The 16,436-nt window shown below is 33.9% G+C and overlaps 1 protein-coding gene across 1 annotated transcript in view; it reads left to right on the forward strand.

The window, feature by feature from the left end:
- Nup160 (nuclear pore complex protein Nup160) overlaps positions 1 to 16,436 on the forward strand; it is a 361,484-nt gene that overhangs the window by 249,390 nt on the left and 95,658 nt on the right. Inside the window, exon 23 of the mRNA XM_090401602.1 lies at positions 4,718 to 4,813. Coding sequence (XP_090257728.1) covers positions 4,718 to 4,813 — 96 coding nt within the window. The remainder of the gene's footprint in view (positions 1 to 4,717; positions 4,814 to 16,436) is intronic.

Raw genomic sequence — 16,436 nt, forward strand, 5'->3', positions numbered from 1 at the left:
AAAAAGCTGTTTATTTCCTAAAGATAGATTTAAGAAATATACCAATACTTCACTATTATAGAGAGAAAGAAAGCATTATTTACAAGGGTGGTCTGAAAAGTTCTTGGGCTAACAATAAAAAAAACGAATTTATAATTTCAAAATTATTTTTATTTTTCAACATAATCTTCCTTAAGACTAATACGTTTATTCCAGCGACACTCCAGTGCCATTATCCCGTCCCTGTAGTGTTCAGTATGATCTGCGAAATACCCCTCTACAGCTGCAATCACTTCTTTATTCGAAGAAAAACGCTGACCAGTAGTGAGGAAGAATTTTTGTTTTGAGAAGAGATAGAAGTCAGAGGGAGCCAAATCTGGGGAATATGGTGGATGTTCCAACAATTCATAGTGCAGATCCCTTAATTTTTCCATTGCCAAAACACTTGATTTTTTGCCAAAAAATATGATTTTTTTTTTCTTCTGCAAACCGGGTCTTTTCTCACGAATTTTTTCATCTAGTCTGGTTAAAAGATGGGAATAATATTCCCTGGTTATTGTTTTACCCTGGATTAACCCGGATTAGTGATGACGAAGTAAGAACAAAAGTTTGCAAGGTCATATAGAAATATGTGCCCAAGAATGGAGGGAGCCAAAACGACGTCATCATGCTTGCTGGAAATCCTGGTAACTACATTCTAAGAACAAAGGATCAGCTACGATATAAAAGGACTCTTGGCTCTCATTTTTTTTGTCATCTCCAGATTTGGTTCCAGGTGCAGAGGAGAAGCCGTTATTTTTCGATGTATTTCCTGTAGCTGTAAGGACATGCTGTGAGAGTGTGATTACCTGTTAGAAATTGTGGTAACTTTGGACATTTCATCCAGTTTCCTGACGGAAAATTATTCTAAGCTTTCCTGGAAAACTTTTACAGCAGAACGAACCTCCAGGAAATAGCCAGTACCTAGGAAGAAGATGAAGGGTCAAGCAAAACTGAGGTTTATCCAAGTTGATTGAACTGTGTTGTGAAAGTCAAATGTAAGTTAACACTACTTTGTTAATATCTGGAAAGCTTGCACTTGAGAATTGTATGTGTGCTTACAAAAATATTAGTATTTAATTAGTTAATAAGTAGAGGCAATTAGAGGAAAAACAAATGTTAACCAATATGTGTTATGAACGAAGTTTGCTGAGTTTAACGTAAGAAGCAGCTGCATGTCCAGTTTGATAACCAAGTGTTGTGACAGGGTCAATTAAGTATTGTGCATGTAATGTTAAATTGTATATGTTGCCTACTGTGCATGTAATAGGCCTTAGAGAGTTAGTGTCTCCTAATTGTGTGTGCTTTGTACCATTTGTCTAGGTTAAAATAAAGTGTTTTGTTTGTGTAACTATCTTGCCTGATCTATTTGTCAATGCACTGTCTCCAAAAAAATTAGTGAACCTGCGTGCCTGTTTAAGTAAGAATTGTCACAACTAGCTATAAAGGATTGTATATGTTAAGTTTAATCTTGTATATATTCCATACTTAAATTCTTAAGCTATATTTATAATTTAGAATGGTACAGTTGTAAAAAAAAATTTAATTTTTCTAAATTACCTAGTTTGAGAGTTGGTAACCTGCTTATTGTGAATAGACTGAAAACAAAGGTCATTCACCAGTAGCGCTGACATATAGAGGATTATAAAGATTTAACAGTGAGGTCTATGTTAACACGTTCGCTGCCACGCTACTTTGGCATGGTCTGTTCCCCTACGCCGAGCAGTTTTACTTCTTCAAGGTCAGTACGATAATCTCGTTACCGGAGGTAAACGAACTACGAGTATACTCGTAGCTGGCTTGTGAAGCAGGTTTACCCACTACGAGTATACTCGTAGTTGGCAGCGAATGTGTTAAACAGAGTATAGTTTTATTTGAGGAAAGTAGAAGAAATAAGTACTTAAAGTGCAAGTGTAAAAGAAATAAACGTTGCAGTTGAATCTTTATAATATTGATAATAGAACATTAAGACCAACAATATTTTACAGTGATGCAAAAGACATTATTTTAAAAGAGAGTTTGTTTAGGGAGTACAGCACATGCAGCCATGAAGAGTAAAACTTTCTTTTATACAGTAGCTTGTGTTACATGAAACAGGTGACCTTTTAAACTAAGGCAAGCTGGAAGCAAGTACTAGACTACTACTAGACTATTTATGGTCATGCAGATACCATACTGTATATCTTCTGTTACTACATTATTATCATTATCATAATTTTCTGGCATATACCCTAAAGCAGTATACTAATTATTATAATTCAGTACAATAAATATTTCATGACTTTCCGATGTAAAGCTTTTTTTTGCAAACTGATCTGTTATTTTTCATATTTCTTGATTTGATCTTTTATATTTCAGTCTACTGAAGGACTCCTAACTCCACCTACTCAACTTGTAGAATGGATTGAGGGTCTTTCCGTGATCTTAAAAATTTCTTTTTTTGTTTTAAAATATTGTTTGAGATGAAGAAATTTTGATCTTAAAAAGTTTTCAGAAATTTTTAAGATCACCGAAAGACCCTCATCCATTCTACAAGTACTCTGGAGTATATAATATACCTTGCTCCTGTGGTGTTAGTTACATTGGTCAGACCTTTAGAAGCTTCGAAACGAGACAGAAAGAACACACTGGATATGTCAGAAAGAACAGACAAGATATTTCAGGCCTTTCTTGCCACTTTGCCTCCACCCACCATCTCATTGAGTGGGATAAGAGTCATATGCCCTATATAGAAGAGAACTACCATTCCAGAACCTTCGAGGAGGCTGCTACAGTCGCCCGTCCAACAGGAAACCTAAATAAGAATCAAGGTCTAATCCTACTGGAAATTTGGAAAGCTTTAATCAGATCACTAAACATCAAAGAAATGATTTCATGCCAATTACATTATGTCTCGTAACAAATAAATCATGTTCCCGAGAGACACGCGCATTGTCTCGCACAATACTAATTTTGTATGAATTAGAACTGTCAGTTAAAACCTATTCTGTTACCTTCATATAGCTTACCAATTGTATTCCCTGAAGATGCCGATAGCAAAAATCGGCAAAATATGTAGGACGATAAATTAAAACCCACTTGACTAACATTCAAAAAAAGTGTTTTAGTTAATATATCTTCTTGTTTAATGCTGAATATTATAGCTGCCCCTTCCTTTCCTTGGTGAGCATTGTCTGTATACATCTTATTATTATTTATAGTCATCTCACTTGCTTTAAATTATTTCATCCTAATAACATTCCAGCTTTATATCTTCTCCACTGATAGTTTATTTTGCTGAATATATCAGAAACTGGTTCATTCTTATCTGTTAAGCATCTCAGTGGAAACTAATAATGGGGCACTCCATAACAAGGTAAAAAATGGACATTGGGTCAGATGTCCTCATCAGTTTTCTATGTGAAAAGTTTTCTACAGGCTATGTGAAAGTCTACCCCTAGTTATCTAGCTTTTACTCTTAAGCAGCCTTGCTCTAGTGCTTTGTTTACTTATTCATCATAAATAAAGATCTGATCTTGTAACCCTTATTTGGCTGAAAATCTAGTATGTTCTTGTTTAGTACTAATCTTCTGTTTACTTTTAGTGAACAAAATATTAATACTAATGTTATGTTCACTCTGACTTTAGGAAAGGCTTTTTGACCTATTAAATAAAAATGTTCAATACATCACCTTGTTAGACTGAGACCTAAGTATGAACCATTAGATATCTTAGATATCTAATGTGGACTGCAAAACACTTTAATAACTATGGTGGAAGAGGTGAAACTCTTAATAATGCAGAATACATTTTTAATTGAACTGCTAATTTTGAATTAAAAATTGTTGTTATATTGTCTACTGCTTCAGATTATAATAGTTGCCTTGAATGAGTACAGCTGATAAGATTTGCACATTTTCATGGCTAAATATGGCTTAGAGCCATTAAATATTTTAATGGCTATTAAGGTTTACACATTTTAATGGCTAAATTTTTTATATATTTTTTTAATTAAAAAAAACTGTTGGTCCCATTCATGAAAGGTTATTTGTAAATCTATAGCACATTCACACCATGCACAGGCTAAGGATTATTTTCTTTTAATTTTTATTGATATATATATATGTATATATATATATATTTTTTTTTTTTTTTTTTTTTTTTACTTATTATTATTATTATCTATTTTTTAGAAAGCCTGGAAACCCTTCTTTAGAGACCAAACATATAACTTTTCAAGCCACTTCAGGGCTCCAATAAGTGGGGCACTAGTCTCACACTGGGCAATGAACATCTTCCACCTAAAGGCAATCACAAATATCCATGCTCTTAGCAGGATTCGAATCTGCAGCCTGTTTGGTGGAGAGCAGATATGCTAACCACTCAGCCAACCAGGGTGGCAATTTAGGATATTTCATCTAAGATCGTACAGTTTGTATGAAAACATACATTTTTTACTTTGAAGGGTAAGTTATAAGAAAGCAGTGGTGGTGGTATTTTGCAACCTTACAGTCAATCATGAAGCTTTAGTTCTAACAGGAAGATAAAGTAATACTTATCTCACACACACACACACACATGCACACTGTATAAACATGTATGTGTGTGTATATATATATATATATATATATATATATATATATATATATATATATATATATATATATATATATATATATATATATATATATATATATATATAATATGTCACCTTTTGTAGGTAATTCAACTATTTGAGTATTATGGTCTTGCATCCTGTATTATATCACTGGCATCAACTGCACTTAACAGTCTTGATAAAGATGATCCAAGTGTTGTAAGTATTTTCATAAAATATGTTATTTTGTTCTTCTTTCTTGAAATAATATAAAAGTTCTTTTCTGGAGAAAAAAAAATTGAATAATTTATTCCATGACATAACATTGAATTATAACCATCTATATCCAGAGTGGAACATATCCATCTATAGTAGTATACACGTATGCACGACATCATACATCTAGCATAGTGTAGTCGGGCATGTAGGTGTCAACCAGTATTAGGGTTGCATTCATGGTAGAAAGTAATAAAAATAAAATAAAAAGTATGATTATGGCTTGAGTATTGGATGTGCCCATTTTGGATATAGCATGCCTAGTTGATCACTGCTTGCAGCAGCTGAGGTGTATGCACCCCCAATGGCACTGGTGTACTTATAGGTCCTTTGACCTCTTGTATATGGGATAAAAAAAAAGCAGAAATTTTTCCAGAAATAATACCTATAAAAGCAGAATGTGTTAAGCAGGCAAAACCTATTGCTAAGGAAACTATAAAACAATCATGGAAAATGAATGCATGTGATAAGAAATGGATACAGCAGCTCATGTGGGCTAATCAGTAGGTTGTGTTGATATGACAGCACAATATCCCAGATGATGCACCGTACTCTTACACATATGGGATTTCAAAATGATAATTTACTGAAGGTTCTTGAAAGCAACTGTATTAGTTTTATGTATAGTGTAAAAATGAGCTGCTGTATCATAAATTAAAGATGCCAAGAAATTATATTCTTGGTTTCATCCTTTATCCAAGTAAAACAAAGTTTTACTTGGATAAAGGATGAAATCCTTTAATCAAGTTTTGCTTACAAATCAAGTAAGCAAAACAAAGTTTGCATGTGAAGTCACTTCACAACTAGGTTACTTGTATATAGAGGCTAATGACTTCGCATCAATTGTTTTAGTATCCTCTAATGTAATGCACCTATCCTTAAGGACATGTATAATGCTATGCTATGCATTATGGGAAGGGCCACTACCCAGACTAGTTTTGACCTTTATTGAGACCTCATCAGTATATATAAATTAATGACTTCACATTAGTGGAGTATATACAGGTTAGTGGAAACAGTAGTACAGTCCTAGATACATTTTGCTCGTCAGACACACTGCACCTGTTCCTAGGTATAGATGGAGTCATCCATGAAAAAAAAAATGCACCAAATAACCAGCCCAAGTTATAAAGAATTGGCTTGAGCAACACACGTAGGACATCATCCATCATGAATGGCTGGCAAAATTATAGACTCTGAACTCATTCGAAGATGTCTGGAACATATTTCGAGACACAGACACACACACACTACCTCCTCCTTCAAGGTTATGAGATATCTTGCAAACATCTTGACTATAGATTAATACTGATGTCATCAAACATCAGTGTTAATCTGTAGAATCAGTGCCATAGCAAGGATTGGTTGTTATCCGTATGAAAATGATCCATCACAATATTAGGTAGTTGGCAATAATTCACTGTTTTGTCATTGTACATAACTAGCTTACTTGTTACAAATATATAAATACAGCCAACTTAACTTTAACTGTAGTGGACATGGAAGGAAAGGCATTGTTCTCTTCTGACTCATTTGTTAGAATAAATAACCTCAGAAGTATTAGCATTAACTGATTTTAACTACAAGTTTACAGGCTTGCTTTCATCAGCAACATGCAGTTTGTTTTAAAGTGATGTACATGAAAATATGAACACCTCTTGTTTAATCCTTATTCAAATTCCAAATTAAAACTGTAAATTCAAACAAGCATTAAACCAGAAGTCAGCAATGTAGTAATTGCAAGCTGAAAGGAGATAATTTTTGAATTGGAACAATGAAGTATAAAAAACTGAAGCCTGCAAACTGACCATGTTCTAAGTATTTGCACCTTTTGATATTAGCTAAAAGTTGCTTTTATGATATTTTACATTGTTCAGAAAGTTGATATATGGCTTAGCAGTTATGAATCCATACATTGACTAGTGTACATAATCCATATCAAAAATCAACTCCATAGCCTAGCTTCTGTGTGCTGGGAATGTTAACATGATATTGTGGATAAAGTATTGGAGAGACTGGTCATGACCTAAATATAGCATTAAGTTGATAGGCATAGGAATTTTCTATGAATGTACGAATGAATTTTTAACACAAGTCTTATGTTAGCAGCCTGCTTGCATTTAAAAAAAATAAATAAAAGTGCTTGATAAAGGAGAATCTTATATGATAATTTAAGATTATGTTAATTATCTAGTACAGTGTTTCTCAACCTGTGGTCTGCCACAATGGGACAGGTGGTTCGCAAGCAAACTTAAATTAATTAAATAATTTTTTTTAATTATCCAAACAAATCAAATTAAAATTGAACAAGTAAGTAAAAATTATTGAAATCAAATGGAGCCTTAAAAAAACAACAAATACCGTCAGAATGTTCAAAGGCGGAAGCCATAAAACTGTATTGTTGTTCACTTCACCCTTTTTATTAGTCATCATTCTGATGCTAAATTTGTAGCTGCAGAATGACGAATAATAATAGAGGGGTAAAGTGAAAAATAATATGGTTTTATAGCTTCCGCCTTCCCTTGCTGTTTTGTCAGATTTGAAGTGAACATGTGATATCCACATTTCAACCAATTGCTTGTTGTGTATTGATTTTTATTATTGAAGGTTTCCTTCAACCATGGCTCAGTATTTCTTCAGAAGTGCTAAATGATACTTGGACAAAGTGTGTCATGAGCTAACCCCAGCATTTATATATTTTTCGGAAACATTTTTTTAATAATGGAAAAGTGGCTTAGAACTAGGACTTTGAAAAGAAGAGCAAATGAAACAGGTAATGCTAACCCTAATTGTAATACATGTGTTATAATGGCCAGTAAATCTGATACTATTAAAGTAGAAGAAACAAGTAGTTCAAAGAAACAATACAGTAGGAAATATAACAGTTCATATTTGGAATTCGGGTTTACTTGGTCTGGAGATGAAACTGAACAGAAACCTTAATGCGTTTTGTGTTATGAAGTGTTGTCGAATGAGCGCATGAAACCTGCGAAACTCTGACGACATTTAGAAACTAAACATTGTGATGTGAACAATAAGCCAATTGAATGTTTTCAGCGATGCTTAGGGACATTAAATCATGGGAAAGATATAATTTCAGCCATGGGTTCCATTAATAGCAAAGCACTGGAAGCATCCTATCTCTTAAGTTTGTACATAGCAAAAACAGGGAAACCTCATTCTATCAGGGAAAATTTACTACTTCCAGCTATAAAAGATGTAAATACTGTGTTTGGCAACAAGTTACTAAAAGATGTTGATTTGATTCCTCTTTCAAATGACACTGTCGGTCGCAGAGTTAATGATATGGCAGATGACATAGAATCTCACTTAATCGAAAGAGTTAAAAAGTGCTCTTATTATGGGTTACAAATAGACGAAACTACTGATGTTATAAATGATGCACAGTTAATATACTATGTAAGATATGCACATGATAACAACATTCATGATGATTTTCTGTGTTTGTAGAACTTTGTCATCCTGAACAACTAGAGAAGAAATATTTCACACTCTCAATAATTATATAATACACAAAGGGATCCAATGGGAAAAATGTATAGGCTTCTGTTTAGATGGAGCTCGCGCTCTTACAGACAGGCATAGTGGGGTTGTTTCTAAGGTCAAAGAAGTAGCTCTGGATATGAATTAGATGCATTGTTTCATACATTGGAGGCTAACGCTTCCCTAAGGAATGCCACCAGAATTTAAAACTGTGCTATAGTTAGTCGAGCTTTAATTTTATTAAAGCTCGACTGTTAAATAACAGGTTATTTTCAGTACTCTGCAATGAAATAGTCAGTGAATAAACACAACTTTTGCTTCATTCTGAAATTTGCTGGCTTTCCAGGGGCAAACTACTAACAAGGTTATTTCAAATAAGGCATGAAGTTTTATTATTTGTAAATGAACGTAATTCTGATTTTGTATCACTCCTTGTTGATGAAGCATAGTTATCAACACTATCCTATCTTTCAGACATTTTTTCAAAATTAAATGAACTAAATCTCTCACTTCAGAGAAATTTTTTAACAGTTCTTGATGCCTACGACAAAATAAAGGCATTCGAGAAAAAACTGGTTTTATGGATTAATTATGTAAAAGACAGACAATTTGCACTTTTTCCAACATTGGAATCCTTTTTAGCGGAAAATAATATTTTTGTTCATTCTGAGTTTGTGGAAAGGGTTTGTGACCACCTCAAAAATCTGAAACGGAATTTTGAAACATATTTTCTGAATAACTTTTATAAGAAATTTCTATGGGTTCACGATCCATTTCAGGCTTGCAGTAACGAGAACCACCTTTCGTTATCGAAAAAGGAACAGTTAATTGGGCTTTCAAGTGATAGTGGGCTTAAAATGCAATTCCATAATCTTGGTTTTGCTTGATTTTGGATCTCGTCTTCAGTGAGAAGTGAATTTCCGGAATTATCTGAAGAAGCATTGAAAATCGTCCTGCAGTTTTCTACAACCTATCTTTGTGAGAAAGGATTTTTATTGCTCCTTCAAATAAAAACAAAATACAGAAATCGTCTTAGTGTGTGTGTGTGTGTGTGTGTGTGTGCGTGCGTGCGTGCGCGCGCCCGCCAATCTTCAACTGAAGTTGACCGATATTGAGCCAGATAGCCAGCAACTCTGCAAGGGCCGAGAAGCTCAACCATCTCATTAAAAGTAAGTAGTAACATAATTATATCATCTTATTTATTTGTTTAATAAAAATTAAAACTTTGTTCAATGATTATACATTTTTAATCGTTTACTTCCAATTTAATTAATTATTTGCCATATCTTTCAAAACATGCTTTTAGATTTATTATGTCATAAATGGCACAGTTTTTTCAAATGTTGGTAATTTTTTAAAAAATTACAAAAAGTCAAAATGACATATAGGGAATAAATTAAAAACACTATGTTTATTTTTGAAGTAAAACTTTAATTCCAACATTCTAAAATGTTATTTTTCTTGCTTTTCTGTTTGCAAAATCGTCGATCACATTGTCGAAGTCTATTTCATCACTCAGTTGCTGTTTTATAGACAGTAAGGCAAGATTTCATAAATGCCAAAAAAAAAAAAAAAGGTGCTGCCAGGGGCGGACCTCCCCCCCCCCCAGCTACGCCTCTGTAACTTAGTGTCTGCCGAATTGTTTCAGGCATTTTACTGGTCCTTGGCCTTAGAAAGGTTGAGAAATGCTGATCTAGTAGATTGTCACACATGGTGGAATGGAGGATGGACATGACGTTGATTGTTTGTAAGTACCATTATCAAAAAAAACTTGCTCACTGTAACAAACTACCAAAAAGTCATTACTGGTGTCCCATAGACACACTGGTGTCAAAAAAAAAAAAAAAAAAAAAAAAAAAAAAAATTGCTATAGTAAGCTCTCCCTTTGCTCCCCATAAGTTTGCTATAGTGAGAATCACCTGTTGCAAGTTGAGTATTGGTAGTGGGTAGGGAATCAGTATTGTCAGTTTTACTTTGCAATACTTTACTTTGCCAGTATTGTTCAGCTTATCTGTTATTGATAATGCATATGGTTTGAAGGTAGAAATATCCAGCTGTTTTATACATTGTTTAAGTATTGGTTGCACTACAAATGAATTAAATGATAATTTAATAGTTTAAAGATATTGCAAACAACAACATCAAGCTTACAGCTAACATTGTTATATGAGCTTTGCTCCCTAAAAGAATTTGCTATAGTTTATGTAATGATAAGTAGAAAACAGTCAGTGTGAAGATTTTGAAGCTGTTTGGTGTGAAGTTGAGATCAATAGAACAATATAAATAATAGGATGCTGTTATATGCCAGGAAATGTGGAAAGCATTGATTGTGAAATGTTGGGCAAGTAAAAAGAAGATGATCCTAATGGGAGATTTTAATTATAGGAACATGGATGCAAAGAAGAGATAGTGTATAAGTAATAAGGAGAGTGAATTTGTTGAGTTTCTGCTGGATAACTATCTAAAACAGCATGTAACGAAGCAACACAAGTTTTATCAGTGTTAGATTTGGTGATATCCTCAGAGGATGTGGTTGTGAATGAGGTATCAACACTGCTTCCTGTTGGTGAAAGGGATTATGAGGTATTGGTTTGGCAAGTAGTCAAACAGAGATTCATAGTCAACCAGCATCAATATATTAGGTTGATGAATTGTGTAGAAAAGATGTTAATAGTGCATGGGAAATGATAAGGCAGTATCTAACACAAGCAATGCATAACTGCATACCAAGAGTTAGATGAATGAGTGAATAGAATGAGATGGATGAGCAGTGAAATCAAGCAAGCAGTGTTACAAAAAAGTTGTTAAGGAGGAAGTAAAGACAGTTTGCAGTGAACAGATGCATGAAGAATATAAAGTGCAGGCCAGAAAAGTGACAAGCATATTAAAAAAGAAAAAGAAGAGTATGAGAGGGAGGATTGGCCAGTCAGGTTAAGCTAATCCAAAGGAATTTTTCCTTTTCAAGCAAGAGGGAAAATAATTATGGCAGGTTTACACTAGTGGATAGTTTTGGTAGCAGAGTAACCATAGCAAATGATATAGTGGAATTATTTAATGAACACTTCAGCAGCATATATCATAGTGGTGTGAATGATACTGTACAACATGTAGAAGGGAGGCAAGGATTAGGAGAATTAAAGGTGAAAGACTCAGAGCTGTAGTATTGCTTAGTAATGTTGTTTGGGGTTAGATATTAGTAAGGCTATGGGAATGGATGATATATCACTACATATTTTTAAAGACTGTGTAAAGGATATGGTCAAGGACATGGCTAATTAGGTTATTTAATGAAAGTCTTGCAGTGGAGAAGGTTCCTAAGGTGTGGAAAGAAGGCAAAATAATACCTCTCCAGAAGCATGGTTCTAAGATAGAAGTTTTGAATTATAGACCAGTCTGTATATCTGCGGTTGTAATCATAGTATTGGAAAAATTAGTTAAAAATAGAATACAGGATTAGGTTGATGGACATAAGATTATTTATGATGATCAGCATGGGCTTGTGAAGGGCAGGTCTTGTTTTAGCAATCTGCTTATGTTTTATGATAAGGTGGCTGTTTATTATTTACCATTTTAACTCTATTTCTTGTAGAATCTGGAAAATTATTGTCTTGAGTACCAAATGAAAAAGATTGTATACATTTTAAATAAAATTGCATAAATAACTATAAAATTAATTGAATCCAAGGTAAAAAGAAGATGATCCTAATGGGAGATTTTAATTTAAAATAAGTCTACACTTTAGAGATTTTCTTATCCTAAAAAAATAAAAAAATCATTTATTCAGCTGACTCGTTCTATTACTGGGTTGTTTAACATATACTTAATCATGTCTACCAGACTAAAACCTTGTTTTTGCAGCAAATTTTCACAACAATGAAATGTTCATCAGTCAGTTTCTTTGTTAAGCCCTTTCTGAAAATATAAAATATACTTCTTTTTCGTGGGATTTTTTTTTTTTTTTTAATTTTCCCAATTTGAATACACTTGCTTCAATCATCTTCTCTGCCTCACTGGAGCACAAATATTCTTACCTCATGTAATTCAATATGATGCCAAATCCAATTCTTTAATAGAGATAAAAAAACAGTTTCTTTTGCTATTTCATAAACGCCATTATCTAAGTAGATCTCTTCATGTTAAGCCACTCTACAGTTTTAGATTTTACTTATAAAAAATAGAGATGCAATAATCAAAAGAATTCAGAAATTTTATACTGAACTCTATGAAGACAAAGACCGAGACATTCAAGAATCATCTATGGGTAACTCGAGTGAGGAAGAACACAATGCCCCTGAGATCTTACAAGGTGAAATGGAAATGACACTGCGGGATATGAAGAATGGAAAGGCCCCAGGAGAAGATAAAATTATGGTAGACTTCTTAAAACTGGGAGGAAGCCTTGTCATCAAACAGCTGACTAAACTCTTTAATAAATGCCTAAAACAGAGAAAAATTCCAAAAAATTGGAACAATTCACTTCTAATATTAATTTTTAAAAAGGGCAATAAGGAAGAAATTAAAAACTACAGACCTATAAGCCTACTCCCCACCATATATAAAGTCTTCACAAAAATTATCAATAATAGAATAAAATCTAAACTAAAGGGAATGCAATCCTGTGAACAAGCTGGATTTAAAAAGAATTACAATATTCTGGACCATATTCACACATGAAGACAGCTCATTAAAAAATCAATTGAATAAATAAACCTTTATGTCTGGCCTATATAGACTATGAAAAAGCATTTGATTCAGTTAAAACATCTGCAACACTAAAAGTGCTTGAAACCCAGGGAACTGAGAAACCATATATTGAAACATTAAAACATATTTACAATAATGCAACTTCTGTTATTAAATTATATAAAAACAGTAAAAAGTTCCCAATACAAAAAAAGGCATCTGGCAAGGCGACACCATATCTCCCAAATTATTTATAGCTGCACTAGAGGAAGTCTTTAAAAGCCTTGATTGGGAAACAAAAGGAATAAACATAAATGGAGAAAGGCTGCATCATCTGAAATTTGCAGATGATATTGTCCTGATAGCAGATAATCTTGAAGATCTGGAAGAAAGGCTAAATCTGCTAAACGAAGCCTCCAGAGAAATTGGATTAAAATAAATAGAGAAAAAACCAAAATAATGATGAATAAATACATAAACCATAGAACTATCAAAGTTGAAAACCACGAAATAGAACAAGTTACTTCATATGTATATTTGGGTTAATTGTTATCCTTTGAGGAGTGCCAAAGAAAAGAGATCGAACGAAGAATTCACCTTGGATGGATGGCTTATGGGAAAATGAGAGACATATTCAGAAGTGACATCCCTATGAGTCTAAAAAGGAAAGTTTTCGACCAGTGCATATTTCCTGTTCTAACATATGGAGGAGAAGAGAAACATGTACTGGTCGAAAACTTTTGTTTTGTCTTCTGTCTAAAAGAAGCCCTAAACAAAAAGCTGAGAACAACACAACATCGCATGGAGAGAAGTATGCTAAAAATAACATTAAGAGATAGGAAGACAAATACCTGGATAAGATCTCAAACAGATGTCGTGGATATTGTAAAATACATTAAATAGACTAAGTGGAGATGGGTTGGCCATATTGCTAGATGCAGTGACGGGAGATGGATTAGAAAAACAACAGAGTGGAGACAATGGATGGAGCAAGACAAAGAGGAAGACTGAGAAGAAGGTGGAGGGATGAAGTGGAACATATTGCAGGAGTGAGATGGATGGGAGAGGCAGAAAACAGAGTGGTGGTCTGGAAATCATGGGGAAGACCTTCGTCCAGCAGTGGACATAACCAAAAGGTTGAAGAAGAAGAATCCTGTCACTTTTTTTCAATAGAATAATAAGTAGATCCGGCATCTTTTAGACAGAAGACAAAACTTTTCATTCATTGTTTTCTCAAACATCGCATTTGAATGTCAATATCTTCTTTTATTTACTAAACACTTGTTGACAGTCTCAACTCTTCCAGTTTAAAGATTCACAATGCTATGATTCCTTTTTGGAATATTCTCTTGACTGTAATGTTTTTAAAAAAAAAATACTCTGGTTGTCATTCTCAACTTTCCATTCTCTCTCCACTTGTTTTTTCTCGTTACTACAGTGCTGAACACTCTCTCTATCAGCTGTCAATCACCCATTAATCACCTCAGTGAGCATGCGCACTTCTGTAAATGGCAAGTAAGATGTTGGGTAGTAATGGCAGACACATTGACATCGTTAGCGAAAAAGAGAATGTCTTTACAAAACAACAAATATCTCACCACTTAACAATTTTAAATTACAATAAAGAAGATTATCCACACTAATATTTTATAATCCAAACCCTTTATTCTCTAATTTATGCAACAGTCTTCCATGCTGTATTCTGTCAAAGCCTTAGCAAAATCCAAAAGTATCATGATTTATCCTTTCTCCTTGTCTAGTTCAATGGTAATATTATTATAGAATGTGAGCAAATTGCTAAAACATGACCTTCTCTTTGTAAACCCATGCTGTTCATTGCAAAGTAGAAATTCACCCTGAACCCATTTATCAGTATGACCCCTAACCAATTTTTCCAAAATCTTCACCACTACTCCTGATATACTGATTAGTTGATAGTTGAATACATTGGTCTTTGCACCACACTTATGGAATGGGATTACCATACAGTCTTTCCATTCTTGTGGCATTTTCCATGTTCTGAGACTCATATTATATAGACTGGTCAAAGGAATAGCTAGTTCAGTTGAACACTCTTTTAGCACCTGTGCTGATATCCCATCATTCCTTTTGCTGAATTCTTATTTAGTTTGTGCAACAGCTCTTATACCTCCTTTTCATACACCTGAATTTATTCATCCAGTGAGGAGGTAGCAGTGAACTCAATGTTGCATACACCAAGTTTGATGGCTTTTAGCAAAATTGGCACTTGTTAGTTGAACAACCTCTTCTGCATCTGTCACACTCACATCTGCATTCAATAGTTATTCTTTTAGGTTATGTTTCACTAGCAGAGCCAGTTTCTTTTTTTTTTTTGTACTCAGACTTAGCTTTCCATACAACAGTTGTCACTCTTCTGGTGTGTTTCTTATAATTTTCATAATGGACATCATCCTTAAGCACACGGTATTCCTTCCACATCATCTTTTTCTTACGAATCTCTTGGTTAATTAGATTATGCATCCATTTTACTCCTACTCTGTTTATTCTTCTAACTCTAGGGACACATTCTGATGTCACATCATTTAAATATTTTTTAAATTCTTCCCATGCCCTCCCAATATTCTTCCCATCCAGCAACTGATACCATTGTACTGAACTCAGTATACTCCTCAGTTGGTCATAATTTCCTGCTTTGTAGTTCAGCATGTAACCTTTTCTGGTTGGAACATTCGTAAACGTATACAATTCCCAAGTTAGTGCCACATGATCCCTGTCACCAACCATAGGCAGAATAGGTACGTCTTTAACTGAAATGCCCTCTGACACTATAATCAAATATAACACTCTTTGACCTCAAGTTTCTTCTGTAACATGCTGCTTGAGGAAGTTTTCTCACAAAAGCTTAATAAATGCAGTTTCATTCTTCTCATGAGATTTTACTGCTATCAATCAATATTTGAATAATTAAAGTGTCCCATTATGATTACTCTTTTCACACCCATTGTCTGTATTTAGTGATTCATTTCTTCATCACTAGCAATCAATCCACCAGGTCTGTAACAACACCCTCACTATGTATTTGATCTTGTTAGATTCCTTCACACCAGATGGCTACAATCAGGAAGTATTTGACTAGAAATGCTAAATATGAAGTTATAAAAGTTTTATGGTGGCTACACTGCATAATTCAGAAGGCCTGGTCAGAGGGTTGTATTCCAGATGATTGGAGTAGGGCTCTCTTAGTACCCACCTATAAAAAGGGGAATAAAGCTGAATCTGAGAATTACAGAGGACTTTCTCTATTAAGTGTTCCTGGTAAGATTTATGCAAGTATTCTTGAAAAATGGCTAAGAAAAATTGTGGAGGTGAAGCTTGGAGAAGAACATGCTGGGTTTAA

The sequence above is a fragment of the Typopeltis vanoorti genome, chromosome 12, assembly GCF_054136105.1.
Source record: "Typopeltis vanoorti isolate ZY-2024b chromosome 12, IOZ_Tvanoo_1.0, whole genome shotgun sequence".
In the NCBI taxonomy this organism is placed as follows: domain Eukaryota; kingdom Metazoa; phylum Arthropoda; class Arachnida; order Uropygi; family Thelyphonidae; genus Typopeltis; species Typopeltis vanoorti.